We start from the raw sequence: 22,872 nt of genomic DNA on the forward strand, positions 1-22,872 counted from the left end.
AAATAGATCCAAGCTAGTACCACCCCCACTGGGATACAGAAGAGGGTTGAGAGTGATGGGATGTACGAGATGAGAGGGCTGTGAATGGCTGAGTAGCTGCATTACCGAAACATGAATGCAAATGTGAAGAAGGCCCGGAAAAGGAAGAACTTGTATTTGTCGTAGCTTTCAAAAAAAAACAAAAAAACATCCAGTTTCAATATCACCCAAATCTACTTCTACCTCTGAAATATTTACAAGAGTGTTTTATATTCAGGTCATATTCCATTTGGAGCCTCAGATTATGAAGTAATGTTGTCTGTTTACTTTTATTGATGTGTAGAGTTGGGAAATGACAGTGAATCCCCCGGGCTGCTGCTGCTGCTGCTGCTGCTGCTGCTGCTGCTGCTGCTGCTGCTGTTGTTGCTGCTGCTGCTGTTGAAAGTTCCCATTTTCTGGAGGTGTGCAGGCTCGCAAAGCAAACACTGTGCCAGAACGAAATATCTTGATGTGATAGTTCCACTCCGTCTAGCAACTGAACACCTTCCCTCTTCCCTTGCGCTCATCCAATTTGGGTCTGGCGCGCCCCCACAGTGCGATGCCAGCTGATGATAGCTCGCTTGCCATTAATCAACTGTTGAAACGATACTCCCTCTCATAAACAATGCATCATTCTCCCAGCCTCAGAAACTCTGCAGAGTACCATTGTTGGGGCTAAATATGCCAGCACTTATCACTCAAAGCAGGTTGAGAGCGCAGTGGGTTATTGGGTGTGCTGGGGATGGAAGGAGGAGGATTGTGTCTGGCATGTAAATTCCAATCAAGGCTCAGATATCCATCAGGCGCCCTGGCCGACAGTCAGAATCAATTTGGGGAGGGAGGACTCGCAAGCACTTTTCTTTGTTTCTGCTTCCATCTGTCGCTGCCTTTCACACTTCTCTCTTCGCTCTTTATCACAGTCTTCCTGTTTTCTCCTATTCATCCATTTACCTCTTACCTTTCTATCACACGTTCTCTCTTCCACCCTCTGTCTGGCTGTTTGTTGTCTTCTCTCACCACCTCTATATCCTCTGTGTGTCTCACTCTTTCTCTGCATCAGTCATCAAGCTGTAATAAATCAGCGCTCTTATTTGGTGGGTGGTAAAGGATATGAAGCTCGGTCATTAATACTCACTGCTGGGGGGGGGGGGGGGGTCAGAAGTTGCCCACAGTATGACAGATGCATTTCCTGTATGAAGACTTTAACAGAGATTTAATGCAAAGGACATACACACACACACACACACACACACACACACACACACACACACACACACACACACACACACACACACACACACACACACACACACACACACACACACATGCATATCAAATCACTCATACATGCCATGACAGCAGGCACTCATGCATACACGTAGACATATAGACAGACAGGTGTAGCAGAGCATGGACAGGTTGGCTGATGACACGGGTGGTGGAAATGAGAGGCGGACAGGTAGAGTATATCACTGTCATCATGTGAGAACCCTGGAACTCCAGTTTTTGTGATTTTCAAGTTGAATAGAAGGATTACATGGCTTCTGTATGGATTCTTTACTGGTTCTAAATCCCCTCTTGATGGACTCAAAACTGCATGATGGCCAAGCTTAAAGGCAGGCTGCATTTCTGTGTTGACACTGTTCAGATAGACTTCTTGGATTTCAGCTTGAGATGTGAAGGAAAGCTGCTTGAAAATGGCCGATGACGCAGAGTGCGAGACAAAAGAGGTGGTGTGTGGCAGTGTGACAAGACGTGTCGCCACGGCAGGAAAGGCTCTTTTCAGTGAGGCTGAAATGTCTTTTTGCTGTGACCTTTTCGATTTAGATGAATGTGCTGATTATATTGTAGCCATGCATTATTATAAGATGATTTGACTAGTTTAATGTGTTCTGTAAATCTTTGAATATTGACCAGGGCCTGTTTGAAAAAGCACATAAAAGACAGAGGCCTTTGTTTCTAATTTCTCATATTTCTACTATATTTATTAACAATCCTCAATGCAAACTCAGTCTGCAAACTCTTTTCATAAATTCAGCATACTCTACATTTCCACACCACTAGTTCCAGCAGTGGAGTTGGACAACAGTCTCAGTACTTGTCATTCTCCAGTTTGGTTTAAGCAGCTGTCAATTAAACTCACCACTTCACTGCACATATGTATAACATTAAAAGCCTTCCAGTCCAGTGACTCACAGGGCGTAATTCCTCCCATTCCCACCGGACTTTTAATTTGAAACATCTAGAGGAAATGTTGAGTTTCAGTGAAAGTAACAGAGCAGCACTCAGAAAAACGGCAGAAGGGAAGTGATTGAAATGAATTAGGAAATTAAAACAGCATTTGTGTTGAAAAGAGAGAGTCAGAGCAGCAGTGTGATCATATATCCATATATTTATATAATTAGGTGGACCCCCACAACAATGTCACTATAACTCACAAGCAATTCAGTCCTGACTACACACTGCTCTCTCCCTTTTTTTTTTCAGTCATGCATGCTATTAATCATGTCTTTACTTCAACCCGCTGGGAATTCATCAGAATTAGGCTTTATTGGAAAAAGTGAGTGGCAGACTGTCATTTCCAAATGAAAAAGAGTGAAACACCAAATGATATCCTTTTTAATCATCACAAGGTAGGATTGACATGTAATTAATTAAATGGTAATGATACACGCTGTCAGGCCTATTCAATCATTCTGTAAAGCAGCTTTTATTAATAGTCTCATAAATGACTAAAGGAAGTGGCTTAATCAGAATAATAGAGACTTGCAAAATTGTCACTGGAACGTGGGGTGTTTGGTCTGAGGTCTCGAGGAAGGAAAACATTGCTCCCATACAGAGAACTGTAGGAGCAGATGAGGAGTGTATAAGCCATGACGACCGCCTGCTCGTCCCATGAAACTGATCGACTGGTGAATCCAGAGGAAAGCTACGATGCTTTATTGATTTCATCTGCTAAATCCACATGAACTCTGAGAGGAAAATGATGAGAGAGGTGAGGGAAGAAATACATTAAGGAGAGATGTTTAACTGTAACACAATTGAAAACTGTGCAAAAGCTCAACATTTGGAAGCTGCTATGAATATTTTGTAGCACCCCTCGAAAATATTACTTGGCCCAAAGTCTGCTGAGTCAAAGCGGAGTCATCAGTATGTGTGAGCAGCTTTGTCCCAAAGAGAGAAGATAGAAAACACTGAATGGTCTCTATAATCCCTGATGTCATTATGATGTGAAGCCCAGAGCTTTTCCAAAGTCTGATGCTGTGGTCTAATTGATGGTCTGCTAACGGTGATTAATGCATGTTGTCCTTCCAAAGCAAACAGGCAAGCAAACACAACACAGACAGATGACAGACGGGTCAGAAACATCTTTAGAAAGCAAAGGATGAAAGAAGCAAGGAAAGACAAGCCATTTTTATAGATTTACACCTCTGAGGCTGTAGAACAAGTTAAGAAAGCACATGACAGAAGGGTACATATATACAGAACTGAAAGCAATGGTCCCTTCATTGGGATTCTGTATGCTCACGCTTGCCTTGAACATTTCTGTTTTACATGTACTGCAGATGTGTTTGTTTATTTGCATCTACGTGTGTACATTACCATTTTCCTGCCAGCAGTGGGACTTGAGGAAGGCAATGTTGAAAATCCTTGTATCCAGAGTAAGCTTCTGTATATTGACATGTTCAGGACAAATTACCATATGATGTGCTACAGACGTTCATGGTCCCTGGAGGATAATTCTTAATAATTTTGGTGACACGCTTAGTGCCGGAGTGGGGGACCTTTTTTCTATCAAGAACTGTTTCAATCTTGATAACATCCTTTGAGGGCCATACTAAATTATTGAACACATGTGTCACCCTCTTAAATAGCTTGATCTACTTTTCTTTGAAGGTGCGTCTGATGTCAGATGGGAGCAGTGATGATGATGCTACTCCTGGCTGTTTTTCCAGGTTTGGTCAGTCAGTCTTGAGCAAAACCAAGTCTTTGCAAGAGTCAGTTTTGAAAAGCAGTGCTCACAGTAGTAGGTCGTTGCTTTGCAGCTTAATGATTTTGTGTTTTCAGTTGTCAGGCACATGAGCTGGTCCCACGTTAAACAGCATAGCAAATACACTCACTGGCATATTCAGATGTCACAGAAGACTTTTCGTCTTGCAGCCCAGGAAAATGTGTTTCCTCTTTTCAGTTGTACTTGTCACAGTGTTAATTTCACTTTTCAATTTAACCGGAGAGCCGAGAAGCTGGCTGGAGCGTGAGGTTCAGCTCTGAGAGGCACTTGGTAATGTCCGTCTTGAAGGTCAAATCACAGATACTTGCTATGATTGAGTTTCCACGAGAGGTTTTCTCTTCATCTCCATGACAAACAAACTGGCACTTTGGAACAATTATTGTCCTGTGCAAGCAGCTCCGCAGCAGCAGCAATAACAAGGCGCTCTTTGAAGATATGTGGCTTTTTAGCTGTGAGATGCTTCAGTATGTTCTCCAGCTAGTAACATATTTTTTTCAGCGTACTGGTTTGTGCGAAGCTCGTAGCATATGTTTTTTTTTTTTAAGCTGCCTGGTCCCACTGGAAACAAGGTTTTCAAGACAGGGAAATGCGGCCTGGATAACCAAAACAGTGTGCTGAAAGATGGTAAATTCCATCCATCCATCCATCCATTATCTATACCGCCTATCCCTTTCGGGGTTGCGGGGGGCTGGAGCCTATCCCAGCTACAATGGGCGAGAGGCGGGGTACACCCTGAACTGGTCGAAAGATGGTAAATTGCTGCATGAAACTGAATGAAACTACATAGTTTGTAGTAATTCTCTGTGGGTTCATCACTATGACCGACGTCTACACACAGGCATGTGATCCATTGCTAGAAAAATATTGATTAGGGTAGCTTTAATGCAAAGAACTCAGTGCTTATTTTGGCTTATTGTGACGGAACTCATGCTAGTATGTCTAAGCCAAGGCTGCAGCAGTTTATATAATAGTTTTTGATGATCCAACTCCATCTTACACAGATATCATTTGAGTTTGGCTTCATAAAAAGGTAATATTAGCTTCATTGCCAAAGATTAAGACAGTGAGTGCTTTTATTACCCAATCTGGAAACATGTTGGTAATATCTGCCAACAGTAAAAAGGCCCATATGTGACAGAAGGGAAAGCCTATTGAAATAAAATCATTTTGCTGACTGAGTTGCGTCTGTATCGTTTCTCTCTTAACTCTCACTTTCTCTTGCTCTCTTTTGCTCTGTCCACACACATGCACACACTCTCTCGCACACAAACAGAAAGCATGTATCTGCTTCAGCGCAGTAGAGGAGACAGATTAGAACCTTCTCCAGACCTCACAGTGCTCCTCATCTGCTGCAGCCTGATAAGCCCTGAAGAGACTGGCTGTTGCAGCAGGAGAGAGTAGAGAGAATCCTCTCTAAAGCTGCCACTAGTGGAACAAAATATCAGTGAAATTTACCTAACAATTAGTTTAACTAGGTGACTTCCCCAAGGGCTGCACATACAGTATGTCTCACTCATTAAAAGCTCTTGCTGTTGGCGAATTAAGACCCGACTTTATCAACTTTGCTTTTAGCCCTGAGGTGAGGGGAAATCTGCTTATTCTGAAAGGTCAGTGGCCTGGAACAGGGAGCCAGAAGAAATCGAATATTGCAGACTACTTTGAAACCCCCTCGGCACTTGCTCCCATTTGTTCTGAGGGCCAGTAAATCAGGGGTTTGTTGTGGCCGTAACCTCAAGAACTGCCAGCAGAGCAAAGAGGGCGGGCAGGTGGGGTAGTGCCGAGTAGTGTTATTGTCATGCAACAGAGAGAGGTAGTCAATAAATTTGATAGAGTTCAACCCCCTGGCACTTTGTTCACAATTACTCTCCTCCACACAGACAACATGGAGCAGCCAGCGCTGGGCTGGCCAGGGCTTTCTCTCTGCAACACAAACCCGGAGTATTAGCTTTCATTTCAGTGATGAGGATCATCAGCACTGTCTAAACAATCTGCCAGTGTGATTCAGCAGTTAGGGATGGATAATGTGACCAAGAGCAAGACATCCACGTCAACCTGGATTAGCTATAAAGTAGGTATTATCTGATGAGCCTAATGATGGTTCTGATGAAAGCCGATTAATTAAAATGATTAAATGATTAAATCAGAGGGTCACGAGTGGGTTCCATCACCCGTCCATATGTTTTTATTGTGAGCAAGTAGCACCGGGTGTTCATCTTATCGCATCCTTGCAGGCTCATTTCATAATTCTATCTTTCATCAAAGCATTTCTCGACACAAAAGAAAGCAGGCTGAGAAAGGCCCATAATGAGGAGTTGGGAAAGAGATCTCTATGGCTCTGTTATTGATTGGAGATGCTTATGTGATGGCAGATGTAATGTCCTCACAGTTATATTTGGGAAATATAACTCAAACAAATACATTCGACTGAGTCGTGTGGCCAGGGAAGGGTGATGGATGATGAGGGGAATGCATTGGGACGGCAGACACCTCACCCATTAATCTGCAGAACTGCGCTGTCTGTGTCTGTTTGCATGGCAACATCAGCTCCCCATTACTCATTTAGCTGCCTCCCATTATCAGTTTGTTGATGAAGGACTTTGCCTCTGAAAGATTTGGAGGGTACTTTTTGCCTCCCCTTCTAAAACTCTTACAAGCTCACTGAGGTGTCAGTTCTGGGCGGTAAAGCCACTTAATTGCTGCACTCACCATATTTCAAATGAAAGCATCCCGGATGAGGTATCCCACAGCCTCTTAGGAAATGCTCAAACTTCTTACACTACAATTAAGCACCTCATTTGGGTATGTTGTGATGTTCCGAAGCCTAGACACTGATGGGAGTAATGGGAGCATTGTGTCAAAGTGCACTGTAATTTAAAGAGCCGTAAACTTTAGTTTTAATTACTTCTTCAGTCAACTGTTGTAAATTGTATAACAGGCATCCCAAGTGTTGGCTTCAGTATACCTGTAAATTGCACAAAACAAGTCTTTTGACCCGTGGTATTTGAAAATGCTCTTGTGAAGATGGTGCATGGCTGCAGGCTGGTGTTGTGGTTGTGAGCAATTATCTGTCACTTTCATTACAGGTATTTTTTGTGTGTAAAGCACTGTTCAAAAGCATAAGCAAGGCTGTCCCACAATTGCTATACTGTAGGGGCTCTGTGCAGGATGAATTAATGTTAGAAGAAAACCTAATATCAACCATCATTCACTGCGTTTGTACAAGTGCACCCTGGAGTGTTTACTTATCCACATGCCTTTACAAAGAAGGGGATGATTTTGCCTTTAGGAACAGAAAGGGAGATAAATAAGGTTGAAAACTGAAGGCAGTCTGGTTGTGAAAAAGCAGGTTTTGCAGAATAACCCACAACTGTCAACTTAGCCAACCAAACAATGATTTATAAAGCTTCTGTAATTGCGACATAGAAAATGAGAAACCTCAAAACTCAAATTGTTCTTTAAATGAAAGCTCTGTAATGCTGTGGTCAGCCCCCACCTCCCGAAAGCTTGGTGTTTCACTCCATCTCTGACACTCAGCACTCAGCCAAACCAGACAGAGGCCAACACTAACCATCAATCAGCATGACACTCATCACAAGCTCTCTGTGTCCAGACCTCTCTGGCCATTTCAGGCTACTAATTAACCGCTCTAGGCTTGTCTTCATGTAGTGCTCTAAGCCAGAGTTTAACCTGGAACGTGTTCACTTTGGCTCTGTCTACAATGAAAATGTATTGTTTCACATGTGATTTAAAAGAGAACTTTAGCTTAAATTAATTAATTTAGTTGGCAATCTGGCCAGATCTGGCTTCAGATCTCGGTTTGGCTTACTACTTCAAGAAGCAGCAAACTCACGCGATTCAAGTCACTGCTGGAGGCTGATATGGTCTTTAAATAGAATGAATCAAATCAAGAGTTTCAGAGATAACTGTGCTTCTACCATTTATCATCCTGATAGTGATATAGAGATAGTCTCAGACATAACGTACAATCAAATAACATATTCCTCATTGAAACTTCTGTCGGGGAGTCTGCTCACTGGTTAGTTCTTTTGCTGCTATTCACGAGTTTGAAACAAATAAAAAAGTTCTTCTTTGGAAAACGTCCGACATGACATCCAGGTAATACCGAGGTTCAGAGCCTCAATCCCAGCAGTTCCAGGCTGACCTGCCCCACCTGTCAACAAGGAAGGTTGATGTTAGCCTAATAGTTAGCTTAAATGAGGCAATTTCTTTCTCCATAGGACTTTTTTGTCAAGTAAATAAACAGTTTGTCACTTAATTGCTTGTCAAATCCATTGACAAAGCATAGTGGTATGCTATATTCTTAGATGTTTACAGCAATATTTTACAGGTGATACAAGTGTAAACCTACAAAAACACAGTCAAAACTGGACCTTTAACACTTATTGCCTGCAGGTGGCACAAGTCTTAAACTTGCAGCCACTCTTTCCTTCCCTGCCTGTGAGTGACAGTAGTTGGCATGTGTAGAGCTATAGCACTCCCTCTTGTGGAGAATCTGCAGCCTGTTAAAAGTGCGTGAGACTGAGTTTATGAAGATGAAATATGGGGTGGCTCACATGTGAATATAATCATAAAAACTGTCTTTCTTTTCAACAGGGTGCCCAGTAGATCCTAGCAGGAGGAGGCCAGCAGTCATGATGCCATCTCATTCTCACATCATCACACCTCGTGAAGTCACTGGTAGCTTCAGAGGAGGCAGCCTGTCGTCCAGAAACATCCTCCAACTCAATGGCAAGCACTTTAATCTACAGCCCACTGAGTCCTGTCTGTGTTGATGTATAAACGTAGCATTTAACACTTTCATTAACTGTAGAGTTCCCTTCACTCACCTTTCAGTTTATGTCTGAACACATGCACATGTGTGTATTCCAGCGCTGCTGAGTAATTAGTGGCTTTTATTTGGGCGGTGACCATGCTTCTGCCTTGATCAACTCAACCAGATCCATTTCACATTCTGTCTATTGGCTGCACCACTGAACCACTCAATTTTCAGCCTAATTGAGCTTGCAGAAGCATCTCTGGTGGCTAGCCACAGTCCTGTTTGTATTTTGTGTATGTGTGTGTACGTGTGCACGCCCACACGCACACACACTGGGGAAACCAATTTTTTCCTCAATTAGAGAAGCCGTCGCCAGTCAACTGGTGTGTATTCCTAAATTTGTACTTAAAATGTGGACTGTGACTCAAATACACACACATACACACACAGTAAAAGGCATCACATTAGAAAGAGTTGAAAACAAGCAGATAATTGCTTGTAATGATATAAAGTAAGTCTGGCAGGTCTAGAATTCAGCCCACTCTGAGGAGAACAGACTTTGGAAACACTGTGTAATTATATTTCACAAACATTTGCTCATTGCGCACTACATACTAATACACTGCTAAAAAATGTGCACACGGAAGCATGAACAAACAAACATAATGTATAGAACATGTTTACAAATGCATGCGTGCGTATGTTCAATCCAAATGTATTCCCTAAACTGTTGCGACCATTTATTCACAGCTCTTGTTACTGTGCAAACACGGTCTGTTCACTGTTTGCTGTTTCTTACCTATCTCACTCTCCTCCTCCTCCTCCCCACCACCACCACCTCTCCACTACTCTTGTCTCTCTGTGCCCTGAACTCTCTCCACTCCACCTTCCCTTGCCATTTAGACATACAGTGCGCCTAATTGCTTTCACTGGAGTCCAGTCGCAGCAGACTGAAGCAGCGTTGTGAGTGCGCTCAGTCCCACACCTGTCCCACTCATTGTCTGCCTATGGCTGAAGGAAGCAGTGTAGCCAGACACTATCTGGTTTGGTGACTGGCAGTGGACCAAATGCCTCTGTGATAAGGAGACTTTGGAAAAATGTCCAGGGATGAAGAGAGAGGAAAACAGAGGGAAAAGGGAAAATAAAAGAATTTATGCACAAAAATGGGAAATTTACTCTTGCAGATAGGTGCAATATATGTAATTAATGGAATTCTGTTCATACATCAGTGAATATATTTCCTTTCCATCTCTTTCTGATGTGTTGCTCTCATTTAAATACACTACTGCTAGTTAAGGATACTGGGCTGTTTGCCATTCGATTGAGGTACTGATCAGATGGCATTAATCATCGTTGCTTTCATCAGTGCATTATGGTGGCCAAGAGAGCTCAACTCACTGCAGCTAAAGAAAACTCATTGACAAAACTCAAGTAGTAGTACAAGTACAGACCAAACACACAAAATCAGTTTCCATGGGACACTAAACAAACTGGCAATTTGTAAAAAGCTAACTTTTGGTGATATTGCCATCACGTAATCACCTAGTTACCTCCATCATGCTCCTGTGCACGAATGTGTTTGTTCATTTGCTTGTTTATATTTACAGTATTTTGTTTCCCTAAACGCAATTTGTCTACGGTCAAAATGGTGTACATCTTGTCTTATTTCCATGTGTTTTGCCAATTTGGTTGTTATTTTCAGAAGTTAAGGCACGATGAGCTTTCTCCGGCAATTACATTCATTTAAAGTTGCCAGATGAGTGAGGCTGGCTGTCGTGTGAATGTTTTACGTACTGGTTGCAGGAAGACAAGCTGCTGTGCAGATACCAAATACAATACTTGTTTCCTTACTTTGAGAAGATTTTCTACAAAACCTTTTTCTCAAAAGAAGCGCAAGTTCTCAGATGTTAATTGTCTAAACACGAGCAGCCGTACAAGAACGTCTGTCTGATCCAAGAATAAGTTCACAGTTTATGAGTAAATTTAGGTTGGTAAAAAATTCATAATGCTTGTGTTGTTCAAAGTGCAGGATTAGACACATTCTCTTTTTGGAGCTTTTAAAGAACATGAGTAATGTGCATGATTTAGCCCAAATGAGGATGGATTGTTTGGTGAGGAGTAGATGAATCAGGTGTTTTAATTAGATATTTTGGTGCTTGCAGAGGATACATTGCCATGGATGTGAAAATAATTGGTGAGGAGAGAGCAAGTCTGTTTTCCCAGCAGTAGGGCTTTGGCCCAGTTGTAGCGGTGCCAGTTGTTTGACTGTTGTCTGCGTGCAAGCTGTTGTTTCTGGTGCTCCAACAATACTTTAATCTGTCACAACTCTCTCCCTTGGACATTTGGAGGGTTTTTAGAACATATGGTCAAAATGGCAAAGAGATTAGATTCTACTCTGTTCAGTAAATATATTCATGATTGTGGCCCGTTTCTCCTTCACAGCGAGGAACACTGCACAGGCACACAGACTGGAAATAGACGGGGATCGCGTGCCGTCGCTCAGACGCGACATCAGAGCTGACGCCGCCGTGCTCTCCGAGCACAGCCTTAACGAGCCCGACAGCGAGCGCCGCAAGCTCAACTGCATGGCTGCAGTGCATCAGCGAGAGGCCAAGGAAGATGCTAAAGCGACTAAGGTCACGGTGAGGTCAAACTTTGCACTTAGCCAATGGGGAGACAAGAATAGCTGCTTAACTGTAAACGGAGCCGCAATGCCCTGCCCCTGTGTCGTCTTCACTTAAGTCTTAAACGGACAACAAAGACAGCGCAAGAGCAGCTTTCATTCTGGCTCTGAAACATGTCATGAGGGAGCTTTCATAGAGGCGAGGAGTGTCTCCCAGACAGCCTGCCAGTGTTACAATTCTCATGGTGATGTGCCCTTCAACCCTCTGTGTTTTAGTGACTGTACAAGGAGGTGTTAATTGTTTCCTACCCAAAGGCACATCTTGTACTTTCACCCATGGGCGCACATGCTAAATGTGATTTTGGCTGTGGTGCATGTCTGCCTGAGACATTTTACGCATTACATTTCCTGTGGTAAGACCTGCATTTTAGTCTGTTCACACCCCCATAACAGCCAAAACTATGTGGAGTATAACTGCTCGCACAGGAAGATTTTAAGGGTTGCTTTGCTATTCAATTTAGATTAGACTTTTCTGGGCTGATAGCGATGACTTTATTCGGTCTAGGTTTATCCCCGGCATTATTTCTGTTCACTAGACCTGTTGAAAACCTCAATATTTTATTTTCTAACATGCTCAGTTTCACTACCCTGAGTTCTAATGTTTGATCTGTTTTTAGGACAGGTGTACCTACTGACCATAATACCTGTGCTTTATTGTACCCTTGTAATTTTTAAAGGGTTTGAGTCCATAATTACATTTATCACAAACTGTTAGATATTCCTAAAAAGAAAAACAAAGTAGAGACAGTGTATCTGTTTATTTTACCCACTGCTTTGGAACAAGGCTGCACAAACTTAATGAGCCCAAAATTTGAGAAAACATGTAATATTGATTCCTTTCTAAACACCTGTACTCAGTGTTGGAAAGCTTATGGAAACCGTGGATGCATGGAAGTTTGTTGAAAAATATGCACTGAGGTTCTGAAAAGGTCATTTCATGTTCACAAAACTGAACAATATGGGATAGTATGTAACACAAAGCTCGCCCGCTTGCAGAGCTTTGATTCCAACTCTACAATGTTCCAACCACAGAATGTAGCCATGGAGTTATTGTTCATGAAGAATGGGTTATTGTATGCCTTGAAATAGACACTGAAATGTCACAGAGAAAATTCTGTTTTATTGCACCCTGGGTTTTTTTCTTACTTTTATCCATGATTATTATTATGGATATTGCTAGCCGGCAGTTTAGCCAGATGTTCTAAACCATTTCACATGGAGGTAAAAAAATACCCGCCTGTCTGCAAAAATTTGACGTATTTTACAGAATGTCATGATATTGTGTTGCCTGGTGTCACATTGGTATGTCTTTTTGAGTATTTGCCATTGTTCTTGGGCATTAGGATTGGACTAAGGAAGGCCGTTTGGTCAAAGCACTCCATCAAATCAAACCCAGCGAAGAACGCAGCAAGGCAGAGGGCATCGCCAACATGCTGAGCCAGGCCATCACAACCCAACATGTGCTCTATGCCAGCCTGGGCTCTGCTGAATACCTGGAGTTTGTCCTTAAAAATCCCTTTAATGTACCTCAGACGGTCACCATTCACAGCGACGACCCTGAGCTCAGGTAAGACTCTGCGAACAATGAGTTGACAGTGAGGTGATGTCAGCCTGCCACCTAACCCTTAACTGTTTATTTAGTGTGATATTTTCCTCTGACAAGAGAAAACTCTTAATGTGTTTGTTAGTCATGTGTTTCGTCTTTAGAATTGGGTGGATTTGACACGTTTATACTGTAGGTGTGTCCCCAGTCCAGCACACCTACTGAGTTGTGTTGTTCTGTGCTGGACAGTGTTCTCCATTATCACACCGTAACAAGCCGTGCCCCATCCGTGAAACTGTGTTCACGCACTCAGAATGTGTTTCCAAAGGTGATGGTGATCTCTAAAGATGCTTCTTAGACCTTTTTTCATCCAGCTTTAGTTCTCACCCCTGACCCTCCACCCCCCCAACGTGAGATGAACTTTGTTCTTTGACATGATAATTTAGCCTTTCACCTACTCCTCAAACACTTTCAGTCTTGATGGGAGCTGGTGGTCTTTTGACATGCAAACAGTTGAGGGCAGTAAAGCAACATAATACTGTGTATTATCCATCGTTAACACAACAGGAAGACAGAAGTTGGCCCTCCTCTCCCTTGTCATCAATCTTAATGCATGGTTTCGAATTTGTTGTTGGGACTGTGTATAGAAAGTTACGAGTGGCGTCTAATTCTGCAGTTAATTTACTACCAACCAAGTCATAGCTCTGCTTTTGGAAGGCCACTTGAAACCAAGGCCCCCTCTGAAACTAAAGTTAAATTGGAGTTCCATGAAACTTCATTCACATTCATTGCATTTGTCCTTGTTACCTCTACATTTTAAAGTTGTAATGCTGCACTGGACTTTGCCTCTGCAGTACTGTCCAGCTTTAACTGTTATCAGTTAGCTGCACATATGCGACTTCGTAGCCTAATGTTAATGCGGTGCAAAGCGATACTTTTTCACAGCAGACATTTTATCTTGTCATAGTTGGAAAAGCACACATGTTGGTAAAAGTATGGCTTCATCTATTAAAGGGCTCCAGTAATTAGACAAGAACAGTAAGTCATGACACCACAAACAACAGCAGGACTCTGAAACTGATGGAGATTAATGGAATTAAAACCTCATTCATTTTATTATTTAAAATTGTGCTTTTCCTACTGTGATATGTCCAATGTCTTCCACTATTTTACATATCAAAAAACCTGTTGATCATGTGAGGGCAGCTTGCACATCTGTACTTAGATTTCTGGCTGTGGGGCTACCCTGTTTCGATTTGGCTCGTGGATTGTGTCTTTAATGGAGCACCTCTCATATGATGGTGCATTTTTGAGATCTATGTATTTTTACTCAGGAATAAACTTGCTAAATCATTGGTTGTTCAGTATGAATAGCAACCACATTTCCAAACACATCTTACATCTGTGTGTCTGCATGAATAAGGAAGCTAGATTCACATTTCTGCTATGTTTCACTCTGTTGTTCTCACACATACTAGAGGCCTGTAAAAGAACATTCTGGCTCCTTCAGCACCACAATCAGTTGTCCTTGACACAGATGCAGACATAATGCTGGTGAGATGCTAAATACCCCCTTTAATCCAGGCATAGCAGCCGTTATGAGTGACGTTTCCTGGATCAACCGTTCTTGGTATCCATGTCGTGTTTGTTTCCTTCAGTTAGCGTTGTTGTTAATCCCCCCACACTGAATCTTTTGTTATGGATTCTGCTCATGCCTGAGCTTTGGATTAACATATATCACGCTGATCAACAAAGGCTGGAGTGCGCCATGGATGAATCATTATGGCATTAGCCCGGCCACCGATCCTAACAGGTCTAATTGAGAGTCATCAATCCCTGCATCTGTCCTCTCGTCGGCTTAGCACCCTGCTAGTTTATTTATTTATTTCCTGATGAGGCAGCGTGACACTTTACACCAAACCGTCTGCCACCTCCACCAAGAGCCAGAAATGTGTAAATTAGCAAGGAGGCTTTGGTATTTGAAGAAGCAACCTCAGGTCACTCAGTCAGGTTCTGGCAGTTCAGTGGTATTTTATCATAGACATGCTGTACTTTTTTCATAACTTCATTTAAGGAGTTTTGTATTTATAGAAACATATACGCACATGTACAAACCTAGCCTGGATATGTTTAGGAATGTTCAGTGAGCTTCCCTGATCTCTGTAGGTAGTGTGTTCCAGAGCTTTGGAGCTTAATGGACACAGGCTGCATCCCTTATTTTCTTTGGGCTGTTGATGGGAACCTCCAACAGACCAGCAGCAGATGATCACAGTGTTCGTGAAGGCAACTAGTGAACAAGGTTAGCTTGATCATTGTCCATGAAGGATGTTGTATACAAGGAGGACAAACTTAAAATCAGTTCTAGATGTTGCAAGTTTTTTTGTTGTTCTTTTTGAAAGGCCAGTAAATAGCATGTTGCAGTAATCAAGTTGTATGTATGTGTATATGTGTGTGTGTGTGTGTGTGTGTGTGTGTGTGTGTGTGTGTGTGTGTGTGTGTGTGTGTGTGTGTGTGTGTGTGTGTGTTGGATTTCAAATCCATGAGAATAAGTCTGCATGCTATGGGGCTCCTAAATGCTATTGCCTTCTTTTATGCATTTGTGGCATGAGTTTCCACTGGTGTTCCTCCAAAGACGGTGGTGAGTGGATTGGGTTCAAGAGATCTATTACATGGAACTGACAGGCAGTCAAATATGGAAGACCCAGGGGCAATTTTAGTGATTTGGACCAATTTAAAGCAGCTCTGTTCAGTTAACAAAGCCATCTAACTAAAGGACAGACCGGAATGACAATTCCAACTGAAGAACTTCAAATGACCTTCGGTCGTGAAGCGCCGGTCAGTGCGAGGGGCAGACTGACACCAGGCTCGGTGCCAGTGATTGATGTGTGTACCATCCAGTTATTCCCCCACAGCTGATGTGCAGATGTTGCTTGTTTTATATGACTGTCCATGATCTCTATGAAAGAAGTCACATGATTAGTATAAGCAGACAAAGTTGCATGTCAGGCCCTGTTCAGCAGAGGAAATCAACAATGAAAATAAACACAATATCCATAACATCTTAATATCTGATAATGTCAATACAGTTCTCAGTACAAATGACATTCAGCAGAAAAATACAATGCAAAATATAATACTTTACGGGGGGGGGGGTAAGAAATACTTTTGCTAAGGGGGGGGCACAGTATGAAAAAGAACATAGAGGTGTGAACACTGTCGCAGGTGCAGCAAACAATATTAGGCTACACAGAGATATAGAAACAAATAAATTCCACAGCAACTGCAGCCACAAAGACACATATTGAAGCAAAGAGAGCTGCACAGCTGCACAACACAATAGTTGTTGATGTCTCTCTCTGTAGTTTTTGTACTCACCTGTCTCTGAACCTGTGGGCCTTGTGCACTGCAAAGTCCTCAACAATCCGCTCTTGGTTCAACTTCTTTGCTTGACTAGTCTCAGTTCATAAAAAACCAATCCACCTTTTTGTCCCTCAAAGTTTTCAAAGAGTTTGAGCTGATTAAGTCTCTGCAGTCAAAGACAGTCAGAAACAGCAGAAAGGCCTCATTGACTACACTCAGCAGTGTAGCAAATGTAGAGCCACTGCTGGAGGATCCTCTGGGAGCGTTTTTGCATTTAGCCAAACCCAGCATGCACTGATGTGCAGTGGGCGCGCAACAGGCTGAGGCAGCCATAAGGATTTGGTGCAAATGCAGCATGCAAAGGTTGAAGGTCAAAGTGGAACAGTCCATTTTATTCAATTACAGATTATCATTTGTTTGGTGTGACATGAAAGGAAAACATTTAATGAATTAAATGAAAAAGGAAACACAAATTCATGAGGCTGTTGGTGGATGATGCCCCAGGCAGTCGCCTACCTATGCCATATGGTAAAATAGCCTATGGACCAGAAGTGACTATAGAGAGACAGGACCAGAATATATGGCCTATCAAAACTAGGTTACTGAATCTAGGGCAGGTGGGGTTAACAGATTGCTATATTTTAGGTCAGTGGTCTATCGCCGGAGTAATTTGTTCTGTGGAACACCTTGAACTGAATTAACCTGTTATACAAATAGAGGAAGTATAGCAGAGATGCCGTTTACCTCAATATCCTCAGGGATTACCATTTCTAGGTTGCATTCCCTGGCTTCCCGTATTCTAGTCCTTGTTGGTGGATAAATATTTTGGATAATATTATATGTGCTGGAAACGAAACCCCTGTCAAATAGATTCAACTTAAATAGTTCATATGTAGAATCCTCATTTGGAGTTGAAAGATTTTAAAATGACAGCATGCTTTCTGGGTTTCTATCACTTTTTGCCAGGAAGTTTGGGATTTCTCAGGATTTAGCTGTAACTTTCATCTTCGGCACTCAGTCCTCCACCTGTTGAACGCAGCTCTGCACTCTGCTTCAGGGATAGGAGCCTGCACGTCTGATTAATCCGCTTGTGTTTGTTCACTGTAAAAAAATATTTTGCCACATAGCTAAATTGTAAACTGCCATTTTTGGATGACATCATTGTTCGAAACGCCTGCAGTTTGAAGATTGATACAGTTATAAAACCGTAATAATGCATTTCAAGGTCAGATTTCAGTGTTTGCTTTCTTTCAGTTTAGTTTGTAGGATGCTATTGCACAGACGCACACAAAGACATGCTCTAAATATCTTGGGTTGCCTCGGGAAAATCTCTGGAAAAGGAAGTTGATTTTGGTTAGAATTCCTGAGAAATCCTTGGATATGAATTCCTGGAAATCAGAGATATTGTATACATCTCATGGTGAGGTGTGCAGAACTTGTTTGTTTTGTGAAATACATGTTTACACTGACCTGCCAAGTCTGAAGAGCCCAAGATTTTGTACACAAACAATAAAACCTGCCCCTGTTATCCTACTGCATGGACCATAGCTTGGTCAGTGCACTGAGGCTACTCCACTGTTACTTCCTTGTCAATATTTCAACCAATTTTTGACAATGTGCTTTCTTGAGAACACAAGCGAGGCCTTGGGTTAGCTCTTTGTTCTACAGAAACAAACAGAAAAAAGCCCGACCCTCAACCTGAAATCCAGCATCAAGCATTGAAGGGCGCGCGCTTAGAGAGAGGCTAGGCTAGCTGTAGCTTTGATGTCTGCTGTGGTTTAGAGCCTGGAGGCTCCTCTTGACATGGAGGACACGTTTGCTACCTGTTGCCATTCATTTTGCATGGCTACTTTTTACACTTGGCCTCACAGAGCTTAGTGTGAGCCATGACTGCTGGCTGACAGAGAGATAGGAGACTCCAGCTCCTCTGCTGCTGTCCATGCTGCTGCTTTCGCTCTCACTATTTCTGCCTCTCATTATCCATCTTCTTCCCTGTGCTCTCTCAACTCTGCATCTCTGAATCACTCTTCTCTCTCTTGATATCCTTTTAATCATGTTCATTTTGTTCCTTCTCTGGATTTATCTCTATTTATTGCAGGCAGTTTGTCCTCTTCACCTCCTACCTTGTTCTATTTTCTTTCTTTAAAAATGAATCAACCCATGCTTTTTTCATGGCAGCTCAAGTGAAACGCGCGCACACACACACACACACACACACACACACACACACACACATAGAGTTTCTTTGTTGTCATAATAAGCCACAGGCAAATTGTTTCATTCCACGTGCACAGGTGGGAATCTCCAAATAAGTTTCATGGAACTGACTGTTGCATCTCACCCTAATGTTAGCGAGGTGGGCCCCTGAAAAATTCATAAACTCATGCTCTCCTATTGAGAGAAATTCCCCTCTCCATGCCCATGGGTAGGAACCTTTGATGTTTAAAGCAGCACTTCCCTTTATGCATTTGTGCGTGAAATTTTTGCATTCAAAGGAAGAGGAAAGAGTGCAGACGAGACCTCCCTCTGTTGAATCATGTTATCTGTTCCTGTTGCTTTCTCCCTGGAAATCCATTTGTTGGGGATTGAGGCGGGTCTTTCACTGACCTTTAGACACTTTTATGAAGTCTTCCATCGGTAATTAAAAGGAAAGCATTGTGTTTTTGTTTTCACTGCTCAACCGTAACATTGCTAGAATCATGGATGTGAGGTGTAGAGCGTGAAAACTGAGCTCTGTAGTGAGTTTCAGCTCACCGTTTAGCCGCTGGCCCAAACTTCACTGTTCTGGTTCACTCTCATTTCTCATGTGGCACTATTTTCAGCCACAGCAGACGGCTGTTTTTAGGGAAAAACCTAAAAAAGAGACCCACTGTACACTATCTGCTCAGCAGACACACAGTTTTGCCAACTAGCTGGTGAACATTGTGGAGCCTTTAGCAGCTAAAGAGCCAGACATTTCCCTCAGGAAGTGGTAGACACCAAAAAAGGAGTTATAAGAGAGTGAGTATTGGACTTACCCTGCAAACACATGTGGCATGGATGCAATGTGTCACATAGGCCGGCAGATGGAGGTTGTTTACCTGCTACACTGACTCCATCTTTATAGCATGTAGTTGCATGCTAGCGTCACTATGTGCATATTTAGTTTTGCCAAGTACTGCAGCTGGATATACAGGATTGGGAAGCGTAGGCTATATTAACTGGTGCTGAATTAATTAACTATATGATATGCGATGTAAAAACACCTACAGCATTACTCTGCCATGTCGCAGTGCCTCTGGTACAATCAAGTATTTATTTCAATCATTTTTAAGCAGATTTTACTGCTTTGTTGCACAGTTCTATGTGGTTTTTACCTGTTGGACAGCTGAGCAGCTGCACCAGTTGCATAAAGATTGTGACGAGCAGCACAAACGGGGTGCACGAGGCTTCCGTGGTGAGTGTAGAAGCTATTATAGTAATAGTAATAATGCCCTATGTATTTTGGCCATTACATTCACCAGGTGGCCAGAGACCTGAATCCAAGTTAATGATAATGTTGCTCTGTAACTGCTGGATATGTTAATAAGCAACAATTTCTCATAACAACTGAGAAAGAGATGTGTGTTCACAACTTGTTTTCACTGCCCCCAAGTGGCCAAAAAAGTCAGTTATCGCAGGTTTAAGTTTATTTTAAGGCAGAGACTGATCTGCTAAATGACAGTTCAGTACATCTTTGTAATTGTGAAAGATAAATGGCTTCATAATTACATTTAACAAAACGTGTTTGTGTCTTCTATATCTCTGGCATTTGTCGTCGCCTCCCTTTGCTGCTGGATTAATTGTATGTGTATGTTAACCTGGTAACATTTGTGATGAAAGCTGCTTTAGTTAATACGTAGTAAACACATTGATGCCTTTTTAAGGATAGTGCGGTCAGTTGTTATGTGAGGATATTCATGCTTGGAGTCCAAAGAGAGAATCCTAATGTTTCTGATCACCGTCTGATTTTATTAAATTTTTTAGACAAGTTAACTTAAGTAATCCAACAACCTTTTCTCTACCGCCACGGTCAGTTTTTTTAGCTAAACTGCTGTTAAGACTTGAAGACTGTCAAAGATCGGTATGTTGTTTGTTCCTCTCAGTACCATCTTATCATACTGCAGTGATAAGGTAATGAATAGTGCGGTGGTCCTGATGGTGTAACAAATCCAACTCTGATCCTGGATGGATCCTTTAAAGATGGAAGAAGAGCCTGCTTTGATCTCACTCAGCTCCTTTAATCTTTCCACCTAGTGTCATCACTAACACAGAGGAGTGGGGTTACTTCAAGGCACTAACCAAAACTCCGACCCCGCTGGAGGAGAACATGTTCCACTTGGAAGACGGTACCCCAGGTCCCAGCGTTTACCTCCGGCCCAAGGAGAGCATCCATATTCCCCTGAAATACCAGAGCTTCCTCTGCGACCACACCATGGCCCTTCAGGTACAGTGGAGAGCCGAGGTTGATGCTGATTGAACGAGAAGGACTAGTAAACCTTTAAAACCACATTTTAGGAAATGTAATTATTGAAGAATGCAGTGTTTCTGATGCAGTGTTTCAGCAGTCGCAGATGTTCTGCTTGAACCCTTGAAAAAGCTCGGATTTGTTCACAGTCACTGCATATTTCCATCATCATAGATGAAAGGTCAAAGTTACTGTTTTCATGTAAAACAGTAACTTTGCTTATTGATTCCTTTTCTAAAAAAATCTTTTAAAATTGATTGGCCTTGAGTGGTTCAAAGATGTGCTTTTGGTGTATGAATAACAGTGATAAAAAGTTGGAATTTCAAACTTATAAATATAAATGTCAGGGATTATTAACAAAAACTGATCTATTCCAAGGGCAGGCCATACACATGTTATAGCAACTCAGACTTGACTGTAAATCGATGCCAGAAGGACACTTCAAAATAATTTATGTAGGCTCTTATCTCCTGTAGAAGAGGGGCTTTCGCACGCTCTTGTTCTCTATATGCAGATGCAATATTTTCAGTTGTTTTTTGGTAGATGATCAATTTTGATAACTATTCTTTTTCTAATCAAATCCTTGCAGGGACCAAGCTTCCTACCTACAGGGAAGGGTTCTCAGGTGGCCAAGAAGAATCTGCCAAATATTGTTTCTGCCAAGACTATCAAGGTACAGAGTGTGCTACTTATGCATTTTGCAATATTTTCTGTGTATTGGAACATCTTTATCTGCCTCTGTAGTTTTTTGCTGCTCAATCCCTCGGTTGTTTGTCTCCCGGCTGGAATTATAGTAAGCCATGGATTTGAGATGCACTGTGGATGTACAGAATGTTTGCTGTCACGATAAGAGCTCTAACATAGTCCATTTTAAATGTTTTTAGCATCTTAGGGTATAAAAATTGATTGTGCAATTCAGCAGAGTAGAGGAAGATAAAACCACCTAAACTCAGTGTATCGTGTGAAGCTTCTGATTTGGAGTTTAGTCGGGTTAACCCTCTGGTACATCCCTAAGTCTAACAGCATCTAGTGTACACACACATACTCCCAGACAACTCTCTGCGGATTGGCAGTGCACCGCCTCCTCCCTCCTCTCCTCTCTCACACAGTCACAGCTCAGACACAAAGAACGCTTTGAAGTGTCAACTGTTTAAAAAGTTACACCAGCCAGACAAGATTGTCAAGCAAAATTATATGCTGGAAATCACTTTTATCTTACTGAACATAGTTTATCTTCTCCAACCGGCAAATGTCAGGCTGGAGAGTTAAACTATCTCGGATTGGAGGACAGCTTGACACGTCTAGCTAATCTACTTTAAATGAACCGTGTATATATAGTATTACTCTGAAGTAATACTATTTAAATTTTCCCATTTGATGCACTCACTCAACCATTTATAATATGTAAGAAGTTTAGAGGAAGGAGAAACAATGTGCATGGGCTTGTTCGGATGCACTCCAGATAAGATGATGCGCTCTGTATCTCTGTGTGACATAATGTGCTCTGCAGCCCCCGTATGCTACAGCTGTCCCCAAAATTAACCTCTGTTCTTCATGAATCCATTCAAATGAAAGTTTCTGCCCTCACTTTACAGATGTGACCTTATATCTAGGCTTACATTATTGGCACATTTATGCTGCTAAAAAAAGATCGCCATCACTGCGCGCTAACCTGCAATAATCCTGTTGTTCATGTCGAGTACAGTACCCTGAAGCTCTCCCATTGCACAGGGTGATGAAATATTTGCCAGTCTGCCAAGCATTTGTGTATGTCTGCCGACGGTATGTGTGTGTGTGTACTTGTGTGTTAGTGTCAGCACTGCTGCTCTGAGCAGAAATCCTGTCAAGAGGTCAAAGAGGTCGGGTCTGGATCAAATCTGTGTCCCGCTAAAACTGACAAGCCCCAACAGCAGAGCTGTCAGGATGCCAGCTTTGGCACCGCTGTCAGTCAGCACATATCACCAGAGCCAGATCTGGGCCACTCCTGTAGGTC

The 22,872-nt window shown here is 42.3% G+C and overlaps 1 protein-coding gene across 1 annotated transcript in view; it reads left to right on the top strand.

Moving 5' to 3' along the window:
- nphp4 (nephronophthisis 4) overlaps positions 1–22,872 on the top strand; it is a 154,934-nt gene that overhangs the window by 118,238 nt on the left and 13,824 nt on the right. Inside the window, exons 18-22 of the mRNA XM_070969495.1 lie at positions 8,645–8,779; positions 11,250–11,449; positions 12,834–13,057; positions 20,669–20,858; positions 21,469–21,552. Coding sequence (XP_070825596.1) covers positions 8,645–8,779; positions 11,250–11,449; positions 12,834–13,057; positions 20,669–20,858; positions 21,469–21,552 — 833 coding nt within the window. The remainder of the gene's footprint in view (positions 1–8,644; positions 8,780–11,249; positions 11,450–12,833; positions 13,058–20,668; positions 20,859–21,468; positions 21,553–22,872) is intronic.

The sequence above is a fragment of the Chaetodon trifascialis genome, chromosome 8 (assembly GCF_039877785.1).
Source record: "Chaetodon trifascialis isolate fChaTrf1 chromosome 8, fChaTrf1.hap1, whole genome shotgun sequence".
Taxonomy (NCBI): domain Eukaryota; kingdom Metazoa; phylum Chordata; class Actinopteri; order Chaetodontiformes; family Chaetodontidae; genus Chaetodon; species Chaetodon trifascialis.